Source organism: Gouania willdenowi, chromosome 21 (genome assembly GCF_900634775.1).
Source record: "Gouania willdenowi chromosome 21, fGouWil2.1, whole genome shotgun sequence".
NCBI classification, from domain to species: Eukaryota; Metazoa; Chordata; class Actinopteri; order Blenniiformes; family Gobiesocidae; genus Gouania; species Gouania willdenowi.
In genome coordinates, this window is record NC_041064.1 from 25,319,201 (window position 1) to 25,341,281 (window position 22,081).

The window sequence follows — 22,081 nt, forward strand, 5'->3', positions numbered from 1 at the left end:
TTTATGGAATCAGAACAGTATCATAATGAATGAACTTTTACAGGGGTTTTCACGAATGCACATGCTTTGTTTCATAGTTGTATTTCAAATTCTGAAACGCACATGCTTTACTTCACAAATATTGTTTTGAGGCACACTTGTAATATAAACCCACGGATAAGGCAAATTGCTGAATGTGCATTTACAAACTGCTTCTGTGCTGTGAAACCTCTGCACATTTGTTAGAGAAATGTGTGATGAATTTTGAGACTGCCCTGACGTCATAGGTCAACGAACGTCACCATTGCCTGATAAGACTGATTGACAGATTTATCAGCCTATCAGGCGTGTTTGCTTTCAGCCAATCATATGGCTTCTTACATTTTCTCCACACTTATAAACCAATTGCAGAGCTACTGATTTGTGCACATGCGCAGTGTTCAAACTAGAGTGGGAAACTATTTGGGAACTTTGATCATCCCCAAATTGACCTCAGTGCTGTTTGAAGAGAATGAGTGGGAGACACCAAACACCTTCAACCCAGGACACTTCCTGAACAAGGAGGGGGAGTTTGTGAAGAGAGCTGCTTTTCTCCCTTTTTCTGCTGGTAAAGTCACCACATTACAAAAACTCCTATGTGTGTCATCACTAGTTTCTCCTATCAGCATTGAGAACCAATAACAACACAATATTCACATGATTACAGACAGTTTCAACACATTGTATAAAGAAGTACTTCCATTTCGGAGGGTCTTGCCTTTCAATTTCTGTGTTAAAAAATATGTAGCCCTGTTTAATAGACTTAGCCTATAACTTGTATAGTCCCTTTATTATGTAGCAGGGTGAAGTCTGCTCTGTTCTCCCTGGTCTGTCTCTCCCTCATGACTGGTGCGCTGATTAGTGGACGTTGCCCCTGACAGCGCAGCGTACTTACGGCTCGGCACACACACCTTCTCTGCACTTCCCACTTAGTGGATGCAGCGGCGTGGCTCACTGATGTAAGGCTGCAGTGAATTGTGCTGTGCAACTTCTCCGCACCGGTGCGTTCCAAGATGGTCGACTGAGTAGACGCTTACTGCCGAGCTCTGCAGTTATATAGTTGTAACAAGGCGGAAAATAATTTCAGACCATTTTTGAAAGGTTTAATGACTTACATAGAACAGAAAGAGCTTGCAGTGTGAAGGAATAGCGCCAGAATGAACCCAACTCGCGAGAAGAAACGGCCGTTGGGAAGCACTAAAGGAAAGTTAATGCTATCTGAGAGGAACGCTAATTAAACTATTGCTGCTGGAGATGCTCTACTTGACAACTGCCATGATTACACTGCATCGCTGTCCACATCAATAGCAGAAGATATGGTGGAGGACTTTCCAGCTCTCCCTGTGACGCCCTGTAAGTTTCCAGTAACAAAGAAACCAATGCACGGTAGGCCTGAAGCAGAACGCGTGGACATTGTTACTAGCTTGTCAGAGTTAATTAATGCAAGGTCCGACTCTCTTGCTATGGCACTTGAAGGGCTTAAAAAGACTTTGGACTTTGTATGTGAGAAGGTCAAAGACGTAAAAAGAAGAGTGACCAAGCTGGAAGCTAGAGTCACTAAAGAGGAAGGCCATGGTGAACTGTGCCAACAGAGAGTCTCTGAGGTGGAGAGATATTTACAGTGATGGAATCTCCGAATCTTTGGAGTGAAAGAGATGGAGAGAGAAGACCCGAGGAAGGCAGTTATTGAGATCCGTCAGTCAATACTGCCTGAGTCCAAAGACTGCCTCCCTTACACTGTGGATACTGTGCACCGTATTGGCCCCAAGCGCCAAAACGACAACAGACCAAGAGCAATCATCATCCAGTTCACCTCACGGTTCTTTAGAGATTCCATTTGGAGAGCAGCAAAATCTTCAACATTCCTCAAGGAGAGACACCTGAAATTCGCTGAGGACCTTTCGAAGGAAGATAAAGAACGTCGCAGTAAGCTGTGGCCCACCATCGAGAAGGCCTGTAAGGAGGGCAAGAAGGCGTACTTCGTGGGTTCGCATGGATTTGTCAAGGGCTCAGAGATTTTCCTGATGTCAACATAAAGAGGGTTCCTTCAATATCTCCTAGACGGTTCTGTTCAATATTATGAAGAAGTTCAAACCAAGTCTTTACTCAGGTTAATACTTGTGGTGTTCTGTTTTATGCTGCTAATATTTTTTCTTTTATTATTATTCAGTTTCAATCATATATTTTAGTTCCTAACTATTAATGGTCAATTGCAGCTTGTTTTTCAAATAATTGCCATATTTATGTGTGAATGTTGCAGTGCTCGGTCCCTAACTGATCTAACTGCATGATTCTATTAGTGTTCTAAATTGTGTTGTATTTTTAAATTTGTTTGAATTTCACTGTCACTAGTTTCCCTTAATGTCAGGGGGTTTAGACAACTTTGTAAACATAAAGCCTTGTTTTTATTTGCCAAAAAATTTAAAGCCGATTTCTGTTTTTTTTCCAAGAGAGTCACTCTAAAGTTGCAGATGTAAACTTCTGGAAAGCCCAATGGGGCAATGATGACTGGTTTTCTCATGCTCAGAGGTCAGCAGGGGTCACTATACTGAAAGGTACTTTTGGTGGAAACATTTTACTTTCAGAATTTGACTCTCTGGGTCACTATATTTGCCTAATAATTGAGTGTGTACATTTAACCTTTATCATTGTCAATGTATATGATTATAACACAAAATTTGAGAATGATAATTTAATTGACTTGTTTGAGACTAAATTGACATTGTGGCTTGCTAAATATCCAAACTCTTTTTTAATTGTAGGTGGAGATTTTAATGTCAATTTAAACAATACACTGGACAGACGGCCTTCTAGACAAAATTCATCACCTAATTTAAAAATGAAAAAGTTTATGGATAGATTTAAAATTATTGATATTTGGAGGGAAAAGTTCGCTTCTGTTAGTCAATTTACATGGAGTAACCGATCAGGTTCTCAATGGTCACTTGATTTTTGGTTGATTTCCAATAATGTGTCGTAGGATAGGGTCACCGTCGATGTCCTTACCGACCACAGAGCAATTTATATTAAGTTGCAGCTTTTTACTTCTGAAAATAACCCGCACAGGCTCTCGTACTGGAAACTTAATAGCTCTCTTTTTGAGCACTCTTCAGTAAAATTTGAGATTTCAAATTTGATTAGTCATTTTTACGTTAAGGCTAAGAATGAGATTTGTTTTGGTTCAAATTGGGAGCTTTTTCAATTTGAAGCAAGTAAAGTTCTAAGACAATATGGCGCTAAATTGGCTAAATCTAGATCTGCAGAGGAGGGAGAATTAATAATTAAAATCACCACATACTATCAAAAACCACCAGTCAGTCACAGAAGATGATAAATTAATGCTAAGACAACTTCAACAGAAACTCGCTGAACTCTATCGCCTTAAAGCTGATGGGGCCTTTGTTAGGTCCAGAAAAAGATGGCTGGAGGAGGGGGAACAGAATTCTGCCTACTTTTTTCGCTTAGAAAAACATCGCTCTAAAACTAATACCATTCATCAGCTAAATATTAATGGGACAATCACAGATGATGGCAAATAAATCTCCAAATTCTGCTGTGAATTCTATACAAAATTATATACTTGTAACTATAATGCAGAGACTACTTTACATTTTATTGATTCAGTGACCAATATAAAATCAATAGACAGAGAGACATTTCTGTGATTGTTTGCTTACTACTGAGGAAGTGATCCAAGCCACTGACGGTACGGCTGAGTTTCATAAGGCTTTTTCAGTTCAACTCGCTCCTTTTCTTTTACATTTTTTCTGGAAAGTATTGAAAAGGGTTCCCTTCCTGCCAGCCTCACTCAAGGTCTTATTACTTTAATCCCAAGAGCCCAATTAAATTTGCTGCTTATTGATAATTGGAGACCAATAAGTTTATTGAATAATGATTACAAAATTATAGCACTGTTACTTGCAAGGAGACTTAAAGAGGTATTAGACTTAATTATAGATGAGACACAGTCTGGCTTCATGAATAATAATATCTGATTGGTCCTTGATATTCTTGACTACTCTGATCTGGTGTGCAATGATTCATTTATTCTTTTCTTGGATTTTTACAAAGCCTTTGACTCAATTGAGCATGATTTCATATTATCTCTTAAAAAAAATTGGGTTTGGAAATTTCTTCTGTGACAGTATTAAAGCTTTATACATTAATGCAAATAGCTCAATCATAATTAAAAATGGAACCATCTCTAGATTTAATCTCAATCATGGCATACGTCAAGGCTGTCCAATCTCACCATACCTTTTTTATTTTATGTACCCAATTTCTGGCCTTACATATCCAACAATGTGCTCTTCAAGGTATAACCATCACTGGTAGAGATGTTGTCATTAGCCAACTTGCCGATGATACTACTTTATTCTTAAAAAATGTCACTAAAAGTGAAGAAATGCCAACTGTTGCCGCTTAAAGAATGCACTGAACCCAGTATATGTAACATCAAGGTTCAAAAGAAAGTCACTTATTTGGGTCTTATTATCTGTAAGGATGAAACCACTGGGATGCTTTCAAATTTCCTGCCAGTCATTAAAAAAACACAAACCAAGTTAAACCAGTGGCTGCAAAGGGATTTAACACTTAAAGGGAGAGTTTTTCTTTCTAAAGCTGAAGGTTTATCTCGCTTGACCTATGCTGCTCTCTCTCTTCATGTTGATGGAAAAACCTGTAAGGATATCGACCGTATGCTTTTTACCTTCTTCTGGAAAAACCACACACACTATATCAGGAAGAGTAATGAATAATTATGAATCTGGTGGTCTTAATGTGTTAGATTTTACAACTCTAAATTATACGTTTAAAATTAATTGGGCTAAACACTTTCTTAAAAACCCAGTGTCCATTTGGAACTTTATTCCTCGATATTTATTCTAAAAATTTGGTGGTTTGGAAATTATTTTGGGTTGCAATTACAATGTTGACAAGATTCCTCTTAAATTACCTAAATTCCATTGGCAAGTTCTCTTATCATGGTCTCTTATCTATAAACACAACTTTTAACCTCATGGATATATTATATGGAACAATAGGGATATTCTTTACAAGAACAAATCACTTTATTTCTCTGATTGGGTAGAGAAACAGGTTATATTAGTTGGACAGTTATTTAACAGCAACTTATGTCTTATTCAGAAACTTTACATACCTTCAATTTTCCAATCTCTCTGAAACAATATGCCATTCTATTTGATGCCATATCCATAAGTATTCAAATGCTCTTTAGAAACAACTTTTTGCCCCACCCTCTTTCTCTCCCTCGTCCTTTAGAGACAGAAGTTGGTATGATCTGCTTTACTCAATCCAAAAACAGTAACAAGAAGATTCGGAATTTATTTCAGAAGGATGTAATTTCTATCTCGTACATTAAATCATACTGGAACAGTTTTGTAGCTGATATGAACTGGAAAAAAGTTTCGTCAATCCCCAATAAGTATCTGATCACCAATAAGGTAAAAGAAGTGTCTTCTAAAATATTACGTAAGTACTACCCAGCCAAACATTTCATGACCAAGTTTTAAAGAGACATTGATTTGCGTTGTTGTTTTTGTGGAACAGACCCGGAAACAGTGCAACATCTCTTCTGGTCCTGCTCACACTCAAGGACTTTCTGGAAAGACTTCAGTCAATTTATCATTATCCATCTTTACAAAGACTTTGCACTGAAATGGGAGGATATTATCTTGTGTGTGTGTGTGTGTGTGTTTTTTTTTAAAATATTCTAATGAAAATGCTTTTTGAAAAATAAATCTCTTGATTATTTTGGCAAAATATTACATCCATAAGTGTAAGCACAGCAATCAAAAACCAACCTTCATTCACTTTCATTTTGATATAATAAATTACATAAATCTCATTTAAAAAAAATCAGAAAATAAATAGGCTCAGAAAACCAATTACATCTGTACAGTTTTTAAAATGTTTGAATGTGTGTGAACCCTGTGACACTCTTTTCTTGTATTTTGTATGTCCTTATATACTGTTTGTTAGCAAGAAAAAAAAGTTATTTGGCACCTGCTGGTAGTCCTGTACTGCTACATATGGATGATATCTTTGACTGTTTATCTGTATTGAAAACACACTCGAGCAAGCCGCAACAGCCAATCAGAAGCTCCACATCGTGACTGACACAGAACTCAGCCAATCACAGAGCGCAAAGAGGCGGTACTCTAACCAGCAGCTACGTCATAGCAACGGAGGCACTAATCGAGGCGGGACTTGTACCTTTAAGTCAGATCTGGTTCCATAGAGACAACAGTAACAACAGCAGCCATTATCTTTATCTGTGAGCTTTGAGCATGGAGCGGTTCTTCACCCCCTCTGAGGTCGCTGCTCACAACATAGCAGAAGATCTTTGGGTCTCATTCCTGGGAAAAGTTTTAGACCTGAGCCCGATCATGGAGAAACACAAAGGTGATGCCCTCCTCCTTCCTATCCTGGAACGCGCTGGTGGTGACATTAGCAACTGGTTCGACCCAAACACCGAAGACCTGCTGACCTGTGTGGACCCGATCACCTGCTTGATCAGGTATCACACCCCCAGGGGCCGCGTGCTGCACACGCCGCCCTCAGGGCCGCGCTCTGATTGGGCGGTGGTGGACGGCGCCCCCTGGTGGAGGGACAGCAGCCTGCAGGTGGGACGAGTGACGGAGAGGTCGAGATGGGTCAGGATCATCAACACCCTGACATCAGAGGAGCAGCTGCTGCAGGTGTGCTCAGAGGACACGTTAGCTCGGATCCTGCAGCGGTACCTGTTCTACAACAGACACGCTGACAGCTACACGTGGAAACATGGCGGCCGTCCTCTGGACATGAGCAGGACACTGAGTGAGAACGGTATCCATGACAACACGAGCGAGCTCGACCAGCTCAGCCTGGACCGAGACCTGTTCATCCCAGACCTGCTGCTGCACTACAACGACGACCTCACAGAGGCCTGAGGACCAAGTCCTCACAGAGGGAGGGAATCCATTTATCATGTCTTAATCACTTAACTTTTGAGTCTTTTACCTTCTTTCTTCTAATTTGACAACTTGTACAAAGCACTTGTGGTTACTGCGAGGGTGTTGGGTTTGATTCCCAGACCAAACACGTCCATGTTTTCAATGGAAACCAGTTTTTTAAAATAACAATTAAAATATCAGTATTTCTTAGTATATTGACTTATTCTTGTATTTTATTCTGTTTATTTTGGGTCAGCACAGTGACAACTGGTTATACAGATCACTTTAAAATAAACAACCAGTCAACAATTAAAACTGAAACTAAGAGACCGCAAATAGATCTATAAAGTGTTTTGTTAATGTTGGCTAGAATCTATTTAAGGAAATTCTTGACTCACAGTTAAAAGATTATGTTGCAGCCTCTCGGCATCATGGGGTTTCTGGAGCATCTGGGGGTGTCCTGGGTCTCCTTGGCTCCCATTGGTGCTGCCGGCCTGGCTGGTCTTTCGAGCCTGTGGCGAAGCTCATATTGGAACCTTAGATACGTTCATCCCAAATTACAGTCTAGGTGCACTCACCATTTCCCTCTGATCACGGCCACCATCAATTCATTATACTTAAGCCGGGTGTTGTGTCACCCTCTTCAAATGTCTCCACATCTGTCAGCGACTGGTTCCATGCACAACAGTAGCATCACATTACACTTTGAGCACAAGCATAGTTGACTGCTTACTTTCCCCATTCCTTCCACTGTCCCACCCTAACTTCCTCACCCCTGTTCCTTCCCCCTTCACCAAGGTGTTACACTGTCTGTTTTTATAGCTTTCCTCACGCTTCCTTTAGGGAGGACTGGTAAGGATCACAATTAAGCAACAAAATAAAAGTATTTATTTAATTGCAATAAGAAAACATGCATAGCTAATGTAACAAGATTGCACTATATAGTGTTAACCTTCCACAGCATGCGCAGACACGGTGGGGTGGGGAACAACTTACTGAATGAATATCACTACGGCTTTAGTTCAAACTGCTCCACATCCATGGCAGTCATAGATCTCACAAAACAAATATCAACAGCAATAGACAAATCATGTACTGTAGGTATTTTTTATAAACTTAAAAAGGCATTTGATACAAACTGTTGCTGGTCTTCTCACAGCAAGAAGGTCCTGGGGTGGACACTTGGGTCCTTTCTGTGTGGAGTTTGCATGTTCTCCCTGTGCTTGGGTGGGTTTTCTCCGGGTGCTCTGGCTTCCTCCCACAATCCCAAAAAAAAAAACATGACAGGTTGATTGGATGAACTGACACCCTGTCCAGGGTGTACCCCTGCTTAGTGCTCATTGAGTGCTGGAGATAGGCACCAGCAGACCCCTGTGACCCTGAAAAAAGAAGCAAGTGGGTCAGAAGATGGTTGGACGGATGTATTCTTTGTCTGTATTGTGTCACTATCTCACTGAAACTTGATGGATTTTAAACATAAATGCAGGCAAATTAGTTGATAAACTCAACTGACATACTGATTCAAAAACCAATTAGGCCTATATACATTATATATATTTAAGTTAGTGTATATTTTAATATGTTTGATCTTAATCTTGGTTTAAACTATATCTTTAAATAATACAAGAAATAAGAAATGTGAAATTCAGATGAACTTTGTCTGTCCTGAAAACCCACTGCTGCATCCTCTCAAGATGATCTCAGTTGGTATTTAAAAACATTTGAAACTTCCAGCCACAAAAAAGCTGACAAAACCTGGACTATCTGTGCAAACTTTAAGCTCATTTAATTTCACAGTGTTGTGTGTCACCTGTTATACTTGTTTATGTCTACTTCTGCCTCAAACCCCTCATTCTGTTTTTATATTCAGTGTTTGTGTTTTTTAATGTTAATTCATGCCTCATGTTGAATGCTAGAAAAACTGTGCATGCACTTCTCAAAAACGTCATGTTGAAGTAACCAGATCAAATGTCTTTCTGAATGGAGTGGAACTTGACCTGGTCTCAGAATTTAAATACCTTAGGGGTAGTCCTTGATCCAACACAGTCATGTCAAAAAAGTCGCACAGGTAGTCAAATTTAATCTTCAAGATTTCTGGCATATTCAAAATAATTTAATCATGGGTGCTGCTAAAACATACTTTTATTTAAGGATTATTTCTGGTTTTGTGCTTGCCTCACTACACTTAAAACCATAGAAAGTCTCTATAAAAAAGCTTTAAAAACACTTGATAAAAAACACCATCCTACCACTACTGTCATGTTCTAAAAAAACAGACTATTAAATTTTCAAAATATGATCAATTTGAAAATGGCCTGTCTGATATACAAGGTTCTACACTTCCTTGCTTCTCCACCACTGAAGAACTTCATCAGATTTAAAGATAATTCGCAGAGGACCAAGTGAGCCTCCACCAGAGGAGATTTGATAACACCCCGCAGGCGCACCATCTTCGGTCAAACGGTCCTGTCTGTTCATGGTGGGAACCTGTGGAATAGTCTTCCTCTAACACTGAGAGAATGCCTTACATATAGTTTGTTTAAAGTCCAGTTGAAAAAATGGGCAAACCAAAGTTGCACACATTAAGTGGGTATGTTGTATTTTATTGTAAATGTCTTTATTCTGTAATATGTACATTTTGTAAGGTAAGTGAACATGGAGTGATTGTGAAGATGAATACATTTGTAAGTATAATTTGATTTTTGCATATAGGGCTTTTGATGATTTATTGATAATGATGTACTTACTGTAGATGTAAATTTTATTCTGCAATGTTTTGTGACCCTAGCCCGTGGGACTACGGATGGAAATGAGCCTTTGGCTGCAATCCGGCGTGTTTACGTGCATGCTTTCCATGTTTGTTCATTAACATGCACTGTCCCAATCAAATAAATAAATAAAATAAATGTTTGTAATAATGTCTGTAACTATAATGTCACAATGATCATACTTTGTTACAAATGGCCTCCTCATGTGCTATGATTTAATAAAAATGTTTTTAAAAAGGACAGAAGAGATGGTGCAGCGATGTGGCACCATTTCGAAAAGGAGTAACAAAACCTGGAGACAGAACAAATGAGAAAAAAGGTGATGAAACGAAGGAAGAGGAGACAAAAAAGAAAAATAATTTTCAATTTAAATTTGATCCAGTTCCAGCCATCCACTTGTGGCACATTAGCCTCCAGTCTAGCACGTATAGGCCAGGGTTCATGAAGCAGAGGGATAACACTGAGGATGAAAGCTCTGAGGACATTTCATTTACCTCTCCTTCTTTCTCATTATCATGTAAAAAGTTGATTTTCTGATTAGAATTGCTGCTGTTAATAAACATTTAAATAGATAGTGTCTCTTGCTAGGTTTTTTTCAGTTTAGTTTTTATCTTTTCAGTTAATCTACACCCCATCACCATTTTTATTATATGCAATAATAAAAAAAAATAACAAAATAAAAAAAGGTAAACTTTAGCATGTCCTCGTAGGCTTTAATCATATTAAACATAATTATACAACAACACAATTGTGGCTAATAATGCTGAATGGCTCGTAACTCTGGGAAACCATTAGCTACAGTGGCCAGAGAGCAAAAAAGTTAATGTCAAGCCCTGATTGTGTACAACTATGTGCATGTATGTACATTATTTATATTTAACATAGCCAACGATTGACTGTATGGGCAGGTATAGCCTCTGTAACACTGACAGAATACCTCACTGCTGTCAGGCGTATAACCCTTTATCACATACTGTATGCATATACTTACTATTTATATACATATTATGGTTATGTATATGTACATATATACATAGTATGTATGTTTTTTGGGGTTTTTTGCAGATTTCCAAATCCCTTACATCACATGTGTCAAACTCAAGCCCCGGGGGCCAAATCCGGCCCTTGAGAGCATCTGATTCAGCCTGCAGGTGAATGTAAAAAAGACACAGAAAATATGAATTATTGTGTAAATTACCAAATAATTCATTTTTAAATATATCAGCCCCTCCAATGACACAAATTCAATTAAATTCAACAATATCTTGCTTATAACACATGATGGCAGTTATTTTTCATCTTAAATTGTTGAAAGAACTCGAAAAAAATTCAGAACCTTGCAATTTCCTTCCAATTATTCCACAAAATTTACCCAGATTAAATTAAAAAAATTGGCACAAAATAAAAAAGTTATTGCTTGAATATTGTAGGTTTGTTACATACTTTATGTATCAATTATACGCGGAAGTTTAAACCAAGGTACATTATGGTCAAATTGATGGTATCCTCGTGTGAAATCTGTGGCCCATTTGAGATTAAACTGGTCCGTATTTGGCCCCTGAACTAAAATGACTTTGACACCCCTGCCTTACATGAATATGACATGTTGTTCCTAGTATAACCGCTAGATGGCAAAGTCGTGTCTTTAGGCTGCTTGCACAATCCTCGAAGAGGACGAAGAACTCGGCCAAGTTTCCGGAAAAGCAACTGGTGTCCCTTAATGGACGAGACACTTGTATAGGTTAATTATTTGTCAACAAACTACTTTTTTTGTTCAGTTTAGTGTGTTTCTTTTTAGTCATCATCATGCCTTTGTTTGCCCAGAACCAGTTTGACCAAGATGTTGGTAAGTAGACAGTTGTGTTAAGGCTTTTAAGAAACAGCAGCGACATGCTAACATTAGCTTAGCTTAAGTTCTGTGTTTTGTTACATTGAATACTTTTTTAGCGTTGTTGTTTTTGGTTTTTGGATCAGCTCACTAGGACAAATAAGCCCATTGGAGACGACAGTGCTAGCCTGGTCGCTTGTTAACAGCGTTAGTTTATCCTGTTGTTGTTCTGCTGCAGAACGAAGACAATGTTGTTTGTGTTGAGTAAAGAATCACCTGACAGCATGTCAGCTCATACTGACTCACTACATCTGATTCTGCCTTACGTCACGAATTTACCCCGGTTTATTCGGATGGTGTATTTTATTTTTTGTTATTATTAAATGCGAGGCTAGTTCCACTAAATAAAACAGCACCAATTTAATCAATAAACCTTAGTCTCCACGTTACTTGTTTTGATACGCAGTCAATTTTATCAAGGTTTTTCAGTGATGGATTGATTGAATTATTTTATTTCATGTTATAATCATTTGTACGGATGCTGCGTGTGACTTCAATATTATGCCATTGCTATAGTTACAACTTAAATAAAGTTCAAATTAGTTTTTCCAACAACCACTTCTTTGATATGTGCATTGTAATCAGATTCAGATCTTAAATAATTCATAAATGCTCCGCTATGACGCCATTAAACAAGGCCGTGGCTATGGACGTATCGTAGACTGCCATTCTATGCATACAGCGCCCCTCATTGGCCAGTTTAGGTCACGTGATAGGTGCACCACGTGAATTAAAGTTCCGTCAGTTGTATTTTAGCTCCTATTTATTTTTAGCTACCCCGCTAACCCTTTTATTTTAGAAAGTGTCTGGAGGTACGTTTAACGTAGCCATCGCCCCCGGGACTATAGATGCTTTTACGGAGCTTTTCTACATAAGCGCAATGTGCCTGTGTTACCACCGTGCCAGGATAGTCAAGTGGTCTAACACGCTGTACTCACCGCTAACGTGGGTTTTGCCAACGTGGGTGTGAATCCCAATTTCATGTTCAATTTTTATATATTGAACATGGCAAATTCCACCTTTAAAAATAAATTTCAGATGAAAATAAACATTTTAGTTTTAGGGCTATGGTTAGGGTTAGGGTTAAAATAAAACTAGCTAAAATACAAATGACAGAACTTTAAGTCACATGGTGCATCTATCACTTGACCTAAACTGGTCAATAAGGGGCGCTGCGTATCCATAGAGTGGCAGTCTACGGATATGTTTAACATACCTGTAGTCAAGGCCTTTATTTAAACCCCATCCCTAACCCAGGAAATACCCTAAATGTTTATTTTTGCCGTATTTGTATTTTTAAAGGTGGAATTTGCCATGTTAAATATGTTAAAAAGAAAAAATATATATATGACAAAATTGGGATTCGAACCACGGTAGCAGAAGGCAGACTCCTTGAGTCAGGCGCCTTAGACCACTTGGCCATCCTGACACGGTGATAACACAGGCACAATTACGCTTCAGGCACATTACACTTATGGAGAAAAGGTCCGGCAACGTCATCGGTCGTACCTATAGTCCCGGTAGCTATTGCTGCGTTTAACTTATCTCTAGACACTTTCATGAAACAATGTCTTCTGTATTAAAACTACAGGGGCTCTCCCATTAGGAAAGTAGTAAATATTTCAGCTTAATATGAATGACAATGTGTCTTTGTCACATGAGCGCATACTGCAGTGCTGCCAAATTGTAGTTCAGAGGCTACGTCCTGTCTAGTTAAATACAAACTTATCCAGAAAATAACAGATTTTGAAAAAACCACTCTATCATTTTTTTATGTAAATTATTATTTGCTGACCCCAGAGATTCAAAAGTAAGGAATGTAGTAACAAAGATCTGGAACTGAACTTTATTGTGCTTTAATATCCATGTCTTTAATCATGCCTGCTCACGTAAATGAATATTTTCGTGTTTGGGAGAGGAGAATGATTCGGCTCAAGAATAACTAGGGCCCTATAAAATCCACGGAATCTACCAATGAAAACGTAATCTACTGTTGAACGCCGAAATTGACAGAATCAGAATGAAACGCCGTCACCGTGAGGAAAAGGACGTTTTCTATAGGGAAATATTTCTAGGGACTGCTTATTAGGTGCACCGCCCTCCCGCCCCTCCCATTCTGGCCACTTCAAACACAGCCTAAACCACCCGTAACACCGTCTAACCTGACAAAAAACTACACAAATCATCACTCACTCCTTTCCTTCACACCAGTTTTTTTTATGCGTTAATGTCCTTCCCACTCTCATCTTGGCCGCTTCAAACACCACCTAAACACCGTCTAACCTGGAAAAAAACTACACAAATCATCACTAACTGCCAAATCAGAGCCGACCAGTGCCCGTTTAACTTTAACGTGTCTGTGAATCTCCGTCCGTTTCTCGTCATGCGCAGCAGTGCTTCATGAAAACATGATCAGCTTTAATCAGTTTCACCTGCTCAGTGTTTAAATAACATCATCAGAGCTACAAAAGATCCATGGGAAATGTTGCGTGTTGTTGTGGACGAGACCATCGATACCAGGGTTTGTAGATAACTTCTAATACTGTAAAATATTCTGGCTGCTAGTGGTGAAGTAACTGATATATCCTTGCGTCCATTTATTTTTGTGTAATCATTACGGTCTGGAATGGGAATGGGTCATTGGGATAATTTAAATTAGGTTAGTTTAAATTAAGTTGATCAAAACTTAAACAATAAACCTGATCAGATTCAGTAAACCATTGATCCCTGAGGGGAAATTGGGTGACATTAATGCGGCTCTCATACATTTTTATATGACATAATAATTAAAAAGGAACAGTCAGAATAATCCATGTCAGGACAACTTATATTTGCTTTTTAATTGTATTTCATTCATTATTTTAAATTACTTTTTTATTATTGACATACATTTTTGTTAAATTATGGTTTTTATTTTTTGTTATTATTTAGTATTTGTTTTGTTTCCTCACATGAGTTAAAAACTAATATTTTCTGAAAAAACATTAATATTTCTAAAAAAACTTTAATAAGTAGAACCTAAGACTGTGGTGCATGAGCCCTTGTTTCAAGAACATTGTGTAAATATCAAAGAAGCGCCATTAAGCATTACTTTGGCGTGTCCACCTTTAAAGAAACCGCAGACTAAGTCTGAGCCACTGTAGAAGTTTGTGCTGGAAGTCAGTCGGCTTTAAACAAAGCATGAGCACAGAAGTGTGCATCACTCCATTCTGTGCATCCTGTGAGGTAGGTATGGATAACATGTACAGTATATAAAGAGTGAGCCCAAGCAACAACCCAAGACCAATAACGTTTTTTGCAACCTGTATAAAGTTCAATTCTAGATATGTAAATCTAGGTCTTTATCTCGTTTTGAAGTCGATGTGTTATAATCTGTGCATAGTGGTGTAGAATTGCACTTTATTTGTTATAAAAGTAAAAAGGTGAAGTAAGAAATATTATATTTTTATCTGAGCTCTATTTGACAATGCTGGCATTTCCCATTTCCTTAAACTCAGATCAGGCTGGCAAGGATTGGCTTAGACAAGCCAACTGTCACTGTTAGGATACATCACAGTTTTCTTCAGAAGATTGTGAGGTAGAAGATCACACATTTCCTGATCAGAGACCAGTAAAGATGAATGAGAATGAAAGCCTTGTCAACTATTTACACTAAGCTGCAGCAGCTTGTTTTCTTTGCGATATCCTGGTATCCTGAATAAATTAGTCTACAATATCACTAAATACGTTATCCAGATCAGTGGTTGTCAAACTGTTTTGGCTCAAGCACCCCTTTCTCTTATTTCTGAATCCATGTACCCCTTTGTCTGGCTACAACATTTTGCTCAGAATACTGTGAAAAAACAACTATAGAGCATAATGATGGAATGAGTGATGATAACACACATTTTAAAGAATATAATTTTGTAAATAAGTAAAATGAAACTGTGCCACTTGAACAGATTTAGTTCTATAGTTTTTATCACTTCTGGTCATCTCCCACCTGGTGTGGGACCAAGACTGACCTTTGTATTTTTGGTTCATGTTCTAATAAAGATCATTTCCATCATCATTATTATGATTATAATTTTTTAACTCAAAATCAACATTAGAAAACTTAATATTTTTAGTTTTTAAATGTTTCGGTCCTGCCGTTGTGGAGTCCTCTAATGTATTTGGTACACATGCATATATAAAGATGTCTTATTTGAATTTATCCTAAATTTCCCAGAAAAGGCAACCAGTGAAACTAACACTACAGACGACTGGGGGCTCATCATGGACATCTGCGATAAAATTGGTACAACACCCAATGGGTAAGATTAAAAATAAAACCTTCACAAGATGCAGTTTTCTTAATTTAAACAATGTTCACTAGACACAATATGGAGTGCAGTTGTTTTCCTTACTTTTCCTTTGTTCTTGTGGTTTGTGATGCAGACCAAAGGACTGTTTGAAATCCATCATGAAGAGGGTGAACCACAAAGTACCCCATGTGGCCATGCAGGCCCTGAATGTAAGTGTATTCAAAACTTTGTTATTTTTTTTTTACTATTTTATTAAATAACTAACAATATCCTAAACTTTAGACCTACACCACGGTGAAAGCTACTGCATAATGACAGTTTTCCTTCATTGATGTGATGTTTAAGTGTCAATCCACATGTGCAACAACAAATATTATATAAGTTCTCTTTGCTGCTTAGTTTTTTGTTGAGGTAGTTTTATCCCATTCATAAAGTCTTTACAAACATGAGATTAGGTACTGTATATTTGGAGGGTGTAAATCCAATCTGTGTGTACATGGCCTGTTTAATTTATGTGCGTTCAATTGCATTCACTTTTTCAAGAACAAAATTACCTTACCTTAATGCTTGAAAGCTTTCAGTATATTAACCAAAAATATCTTGATCTTCTCTTACAGCTACTTGGTGCTTGTGCATCAAACTGTGGCAAAATATTCCACTTGGAGATTTGCTCAAGGGAGTTTGCTACTGAAGTACGAAGTGTGCTGAGCAAAGTACGTCTGCTCCTTTTCTTATATATATTTTTCCTTTAGTATTCCATTAAAGCTGCAGTATGTAGAATCGTAAGACTTATATAGACACAACTACGCTCCTTCCACCCCTTTCTGTTTTGAAACCTATCGTCCTTTATGGGTATCCTTGTGAACGCACTCAACTGTGGATAACTTCTTTCTCAACAGAGACTAGTGACAAAAGTAGGGACTTTATCCTGTGTTATTGGAGATTTTTCTGTTTTAGAGACATGAAAGCACGTATCATTCGCTGCTCTGAGGACAGTAAGAGGCTCATAGCCGCTCCTCTGCCCCCTGAGCTCGGCTGGGCACACAGACTGACACTCCACATCCAGACTGGAAATTAATTGCGCATGATCTGTCCACCTTGGGTTTGTTTCTCTTAGTTTTACAAGCAATTTATCCCATGTGTTATCACTCTGTCTCTGACTCTGTATGTGAGGCAGATTGCGCGCAAACTGAATGCGGATTGCGCATAGTCCGCCTTACATACCAAGTCGGAGGGACCGCTGTGAATCCGCCCCAGCACGTTTGAGTCTTAAGACTGGTCTTCCTTGTTCCGCTTGTTTTGCCTTGTAACCATTGTACTTTATGATGGGAACTTCTGCTGGAATGTCTGCCATTACACTTTTACTATCGATGGTATGTGAACATGCATCGACTTCAATCGAGCAGCCAATAATAACGCCCAAAACAGCTCATGGAGCACTCTGTAGAAAGATCTGTGATTGGCTGAAATCCAGCATCATGCTCCTGGATTCCTAAAGTCTAAACATAAAGCCAAGAGTATATGGTCAAAGGTGATTATGGATTTTTAACCGAGTGATGCAAAAAAAACTTGCATACTGCAGATTTAAGACTAGTATTTACCTAATACCTGCTTCTTATTTGTTGCACAATACTAGATTGAGGGGGTCCCTCTAATGGAGTTGTGTATTGTAGGCCCACCCAAAGGTCAGTGAAAAGCTGAAAGCTCTGATGATGGAATGGTCAGAAGACTTCCAGAAGGATCCACAGCTCAGCCTGATCAGTGCTACCATCAAGTCTTTGAGAGAGGAAGGCATGAGCTTCCCCTCTCCATCCTCACAGGTTTGTAGTTGTCACACACTGTACCAATGTTTGTTAGATGCTTTTTGAAAAGGTAACGTTTTCACCTATTCAAATATTGTTATTTTTTTGTGTCTATATATATATTTATATATATATATATATATTATTTTTATAATTAGTCTAGCTTTTTTTAGTTTGTAACATCTTTGTGGCTGTTAGTTAGTCTGTTTTTGCAGACCTTTGTGAAGCTGGGGAGCTCTGCCTGATTTCAGTGTATTTCCTCTTTAAATATTTGACACAGTTTTCTGTATAAAAGTGGTACAGGAAGTATCTGTGTCTTTCGAGAGGACTTTGGACGCCTTCAGGCTCTTGTCTTACTTGTGTTATTCAATAACCTCTCAGGCTTGACATTGCTCTGGTCTTGTAAGATGGCTGGACTGCATAATGTTATTCTTCTATCAGAATTTACATTAGCATTTTGAAAACTAACAAATTAGAAAAAAGAATGTGTATATATATATATATGTATTTAAAAAGTTTCACACTAAAAGACAACTTAGATAATGGAAAAGCATGTTTTAGCTTGTCTAAAAATAACTTCATTTTCCATGTGTTGCCACTGGTTGCAATTGTTTTAGCTGGCTTGTTGACTTGCTAGAGGGTTGAACTACTGCTTGAATGCAAGCAGCCTGCACATAAAGCAGCAGGTATGACATTTATCCTCAATCAGCTGAGGAGTAGACAGCAGCAGGTTCTGCCACTCAAGCTGTGGCCGTGTTTACATTCACTCATTATTTACTCAGCACACTAACATGGGGCTTCTTTTCAATCATTCAGCCACAAATATCATCAAAAAATGTCATTTTATTGTTTTCCAGGCTGCAGGTTTTTATTCTGTACCAGCAGTGTTTTAATATATCACTGCTCTAGTTATTCTACTACTTTGTGTTTTTTAATATCCTGTTTGGTTCATAGCTGGAGCTTATTAGCGTGAAGTTGCTGAGTGGTTTTTGCTAATTGAAGATGACAGTAATCGATTCAATTAAACTTTATTTATAAAGCACCAAATGCCACAATTAATCTCAAGGCCTTTATCTCAAAACAAACACTTCCAAATGAGTGAGCTTCAGTGACAATGGAGAGGTGTAAACGCCTAAAAAAAAAAAACTGTCAGAACCGGACACAAAGGTTGCAGCCATCTGCCTGCACTGGTTAAGGTTAATAGGCAGGACAGCATAGAGAGAAAAAACATCTAAGTCTTACAAACTGGTCGAACCACAAACCACTTTAGCTTAAATGCCAGGACACATGAGGAGAGAGGAGAAAGCACAGACTACAGCGAGAAAAACACGTTACAGCGTCAACATTTACATGGACCTCTACTGTAAATGTAGACGGTAGAGGACCTCAGCTGTGCTTTGACCCTGTTGTCACATCAGCATTGGTTATGAGATGCCCGTGTGAAGCGTTTCTGTTTAAAGGCCAGACTTCTGTGAACAGCATGTGGTTCTGCGCATGAGCAGCAGGGGGCATTACATTGACTGTAAAACCAGTTATTCACTGCTTGACTCGGGTTCGCCGTCTCTCTTCTTCCCTGCATCCACACATACACACACTCTATGATGACATTATATTTCTATATTTACTGCAGGGGTCCAGCTCAAAGGTCAGCACACCTGCTGTGACCAAAGTGACAGATGATGAGGAACTGGCCAAAGGTACTTTCTTTATTGTTGTTGCGTTCAAGCACTGCTCATAGGGCTTTCAGTCATCTGCAAGTTAGGATTTATGTCACTTATAAATATAATATAATAAGTAATAAACATATTAGACCTGCACAATTTACTTCTTGTTCCTTGTCCAACTCTGCCAGCCATTGAGCTGTCTTTACAGGAGCAGAAACAGCTAGCAGAGACACGACCTCTCACCACATCCTCTGAGCCCCCCAACCACACCAACGGTGGTGGGGGGCAGGAGGTCCGAAAAGTGCGAGCTTTGTACGACTTCGAAGCTGCTGAAGATAACGAGCTGACCTTTAAGACCGGAGAGCTCATTCTAGTTTTGGATGACAGGTAAACTCAGTCTTTAGATGGATAATAAATGTCCGATTCAGGCCCCAGCACCTTTTAAATTATGCTTTCAAGGAAAAAAAAACCCAGCACAACTATTTTTTGTAAACATAAATGCCACCAAACATTGTTTGTCCTGTGACTTTTTGGTCTGGATTTGCCACTCCTAATCCTCATTGTTTCTATCAAAGGTGTTGGCAAGTAATTAACATTAATCAAAATAGCAAGTGGTTCACAACGTTTCCACAAAAATACACAATACACAATGAATATTAATTTCTTATTTTTTTCACAAATACAACCTAATCCATCTATAAAAGCGAGGAATCTCTGTTTGTCTGTCTGACTGCTCCTCAAATATCTCTGCAAATCGACCTGAGACTTTCAACGTGGCTGCTGCTTGGTCCAAGGGTGTGCAACGTCAGATTTGTTTGGACTGCAATGATTCTGTTTATAAACAATTTCATAAAATTGTCTTAAGTACAGCTTTGCAGAACATCTCCATGTTGACAGATAGTCACTATAACTCAGGATAAGTTGAAAGCTGTATAGAATCTACAGGAGTGACTGCACAAAGGGCTTTTAAAAATGACTAAAGTGGGTCTAATATCCTAAAAAAACCACCTCGTAAATATTGACCAGCAAGTGTCCTCAGTAAGCAACGTTTATAACTAAGGTGAGTAGTAATAATAGTAAAAAAAAAATAAGCTTTCACTATATATGTAGCCTATATTACAGTGCTGATTATTATGCTCTGCACAGTTCATTTAGTCAATTACACACACACACACCTCTCTCTCTCTCTCAGCGAGCTGCAGATATGCTGTATGGTAGCCTATATTACAGTGCTAAATACTAAACCTCTGTCACGGCAAATTTGCGGTTGACCTCATTTGGAGACATGATTTATTGCTCTGGTTGAATGATGGAGTCCAGGCGAGGCATTGATGATTTTATAAAAAAGGTTTATTATAAAACTAAATAAAAAGGAGTACAAAGATAGACAAAATTAGTGACCGCCCCGGGCGGACGTCCGATGACAGAGTGGCACAGTTCTAACTCATCACGTATATTCCCCCTCAGTCCCCCTCCCTCCTCTACCCAGGAGATAAAGAGGACAGGGTGGAGGTGAAAGAAGAGGGTGAAAAGAGACAGTTTCTTCTTTTGGTCAAAACAATCAGTTCTCTGGTATCTCCTGATTGTCGTGAGTGTTGGAGGTGTGTGCGTGTATGGTGTTTGTGTGTATGAATGGATGTGTATTGGGTGTGTATGTGTGACTATGTGAGTGTGTGTAGGCATGTGAGTGTGTCATGCCTCTGTGTCTGAGGGATGAGATGTGTTTTGGGAAGCTGACCTCGAGAAGAGAGCAGAAAACATGAGACAGCAGAAATGAAAAGTCTCAACTTAAAGCCTTAAAAAGAATAAGGTCTATGAGTAAATATGTTAATAAACATAACTAACAATTTTGCCCTGACACCTCCCACTTTTTTATAGCAGTGCATACTTCCTATGGGCACTGCACTAGTAGTAATAATATAAAATAAATAGCAAATTACATTTTAAATGTTTGAATACAAAGAGTATTTTGTCTGCAATAATCACTAAAACAAGGTGCAACTACACATAAAACTTTGACGTACATCTAAATGTTTTAAAATTTACTTTTTTTACTTTTTTAAAAAGTCCCATTGTTCTCAAGAATTTTCTAATTTGTGATGAAGATTACCTGCTAATTGACAAGTTAAATTTTTCTAAACTAACTAAGTACAGAAGTGCTGGTTTAGACTGTTTACTTTGTTTTATTTACAAAATAATTACAAATGCAATCTAGAAAAATGTGATTTGTTAAAAAAAAAATCATGGAGCATTTTAGTTGAATTAAATTTGAGGGCACTTGTACAATCTTGTTTTTGAACTTTTTCCTAGTGATCCAAATTGGTGGAAAGGGGAGAACCACAGAGGTGTTGGACTTTTCCCCTCCAACTTTGTCACATCCCATCTTAACGCAGACCCAGAGACAGGTTGGTTTTACTTTTTTTAATTGTCAGTAATGTGTAAGTTTAGATTGTAATTAGTCTTTACATTCTGTACTTTCCTACCAAATGATCAATTATTCTGAACTGGAATTTTTTTGTTGGATTCTTTTATTCTTTTTATTAGTGACGTATGTTGAGAAAATAGCCAGTCCTGCAGAGACGAACATGGAAACCAAAGTTGAGCCCGAGCCAGTCTTCATTGATGAGGTACCTTAATTTCTCATCATACACTTTTTTTTTTAATGGCTCATTCTAGTTTCCAAACCCTCATCTTTTATTTTG

General features: G+C 38.3%; 2 protein-coding genes and 1 long non-coding RNA gene across 4 annotated transcripts in view; 2 read left to right on the forward strand and 1 right to left on the reverse strand.

The window, feature by feature from the left end:
• On the reverse strand, positions 1-16,515 carry LOC114454801 (uncharacterized). The gene is made up of 4 exons (XR_003672630.1): positions 16,504-16,515; positions 13,707-13,708; positions 11,877-11,884; positions 1-105 (listed from the first exon to the last, which is right to left on the reverse strand). It is a non-coding gene; the product is annotated as an uncharacterized LOC114454801 (long non-coding RNA).
• cyb5d1 (cytochrome b5 domain containing 1) lies at positions 6,255-8,091 on the forward strand. The gene has a single exon (XM_028435526.1). It carries the CDS (start codon positions 6,327-6,329, stop codon positions 6,966-6,968), a length of 642 nt encoding a protein of 213 aa, XP_028291327.1. The 5' UTR covers positions 6,255-6,326; the 3' UTR covers positions 6,969-8,091.
• stam2 (signal transducing adaptor molecule (SH3 domain and ITAM motif) 2) overlaps positions 11,412-22,081 on the forward strand; it is a 17,847-nt gene continuing 7,177 nt past the window's right edge. For both annotated transcript variants that reach the window (XM_028435502.1, XM_028435503.1), the window contains exons 1-9: positions 11,412-11,585; positions 15,838-15,922; positions 16,047-16,122; positions 16,531-16,626; positions 17,587-17,733; positions 19,346-19,412; positions 19,568-19,766; positions 21,690-21,784; positions 21,924-22,006. In XM_028435502.1, the coding sequence (XP_028291303.1) occupies positions 11,546-11,585; positions 15,838-15,922; positions 16,047-16,122; positions 16,531-16,626; positions 17,587-17,733; positions 19,346-19,412; positions 19,568-19,766; positions 21,690-21,784; positions 21,924-22,006 (888 nt within the window). In that variant the 5' untranslated portion in view covers positions 11,412-11,545. The remainder of the gene's footprint in view (positions 11,586-15,837; positions 15,923-16,046; positions 16,123-16,530; positions 16,627-17,586; positions 17,734-19,345; positions 19,413-19,567; positions 19,767-21,689; positions 21,785-21,923; positions 22,007-22,081) is intronic.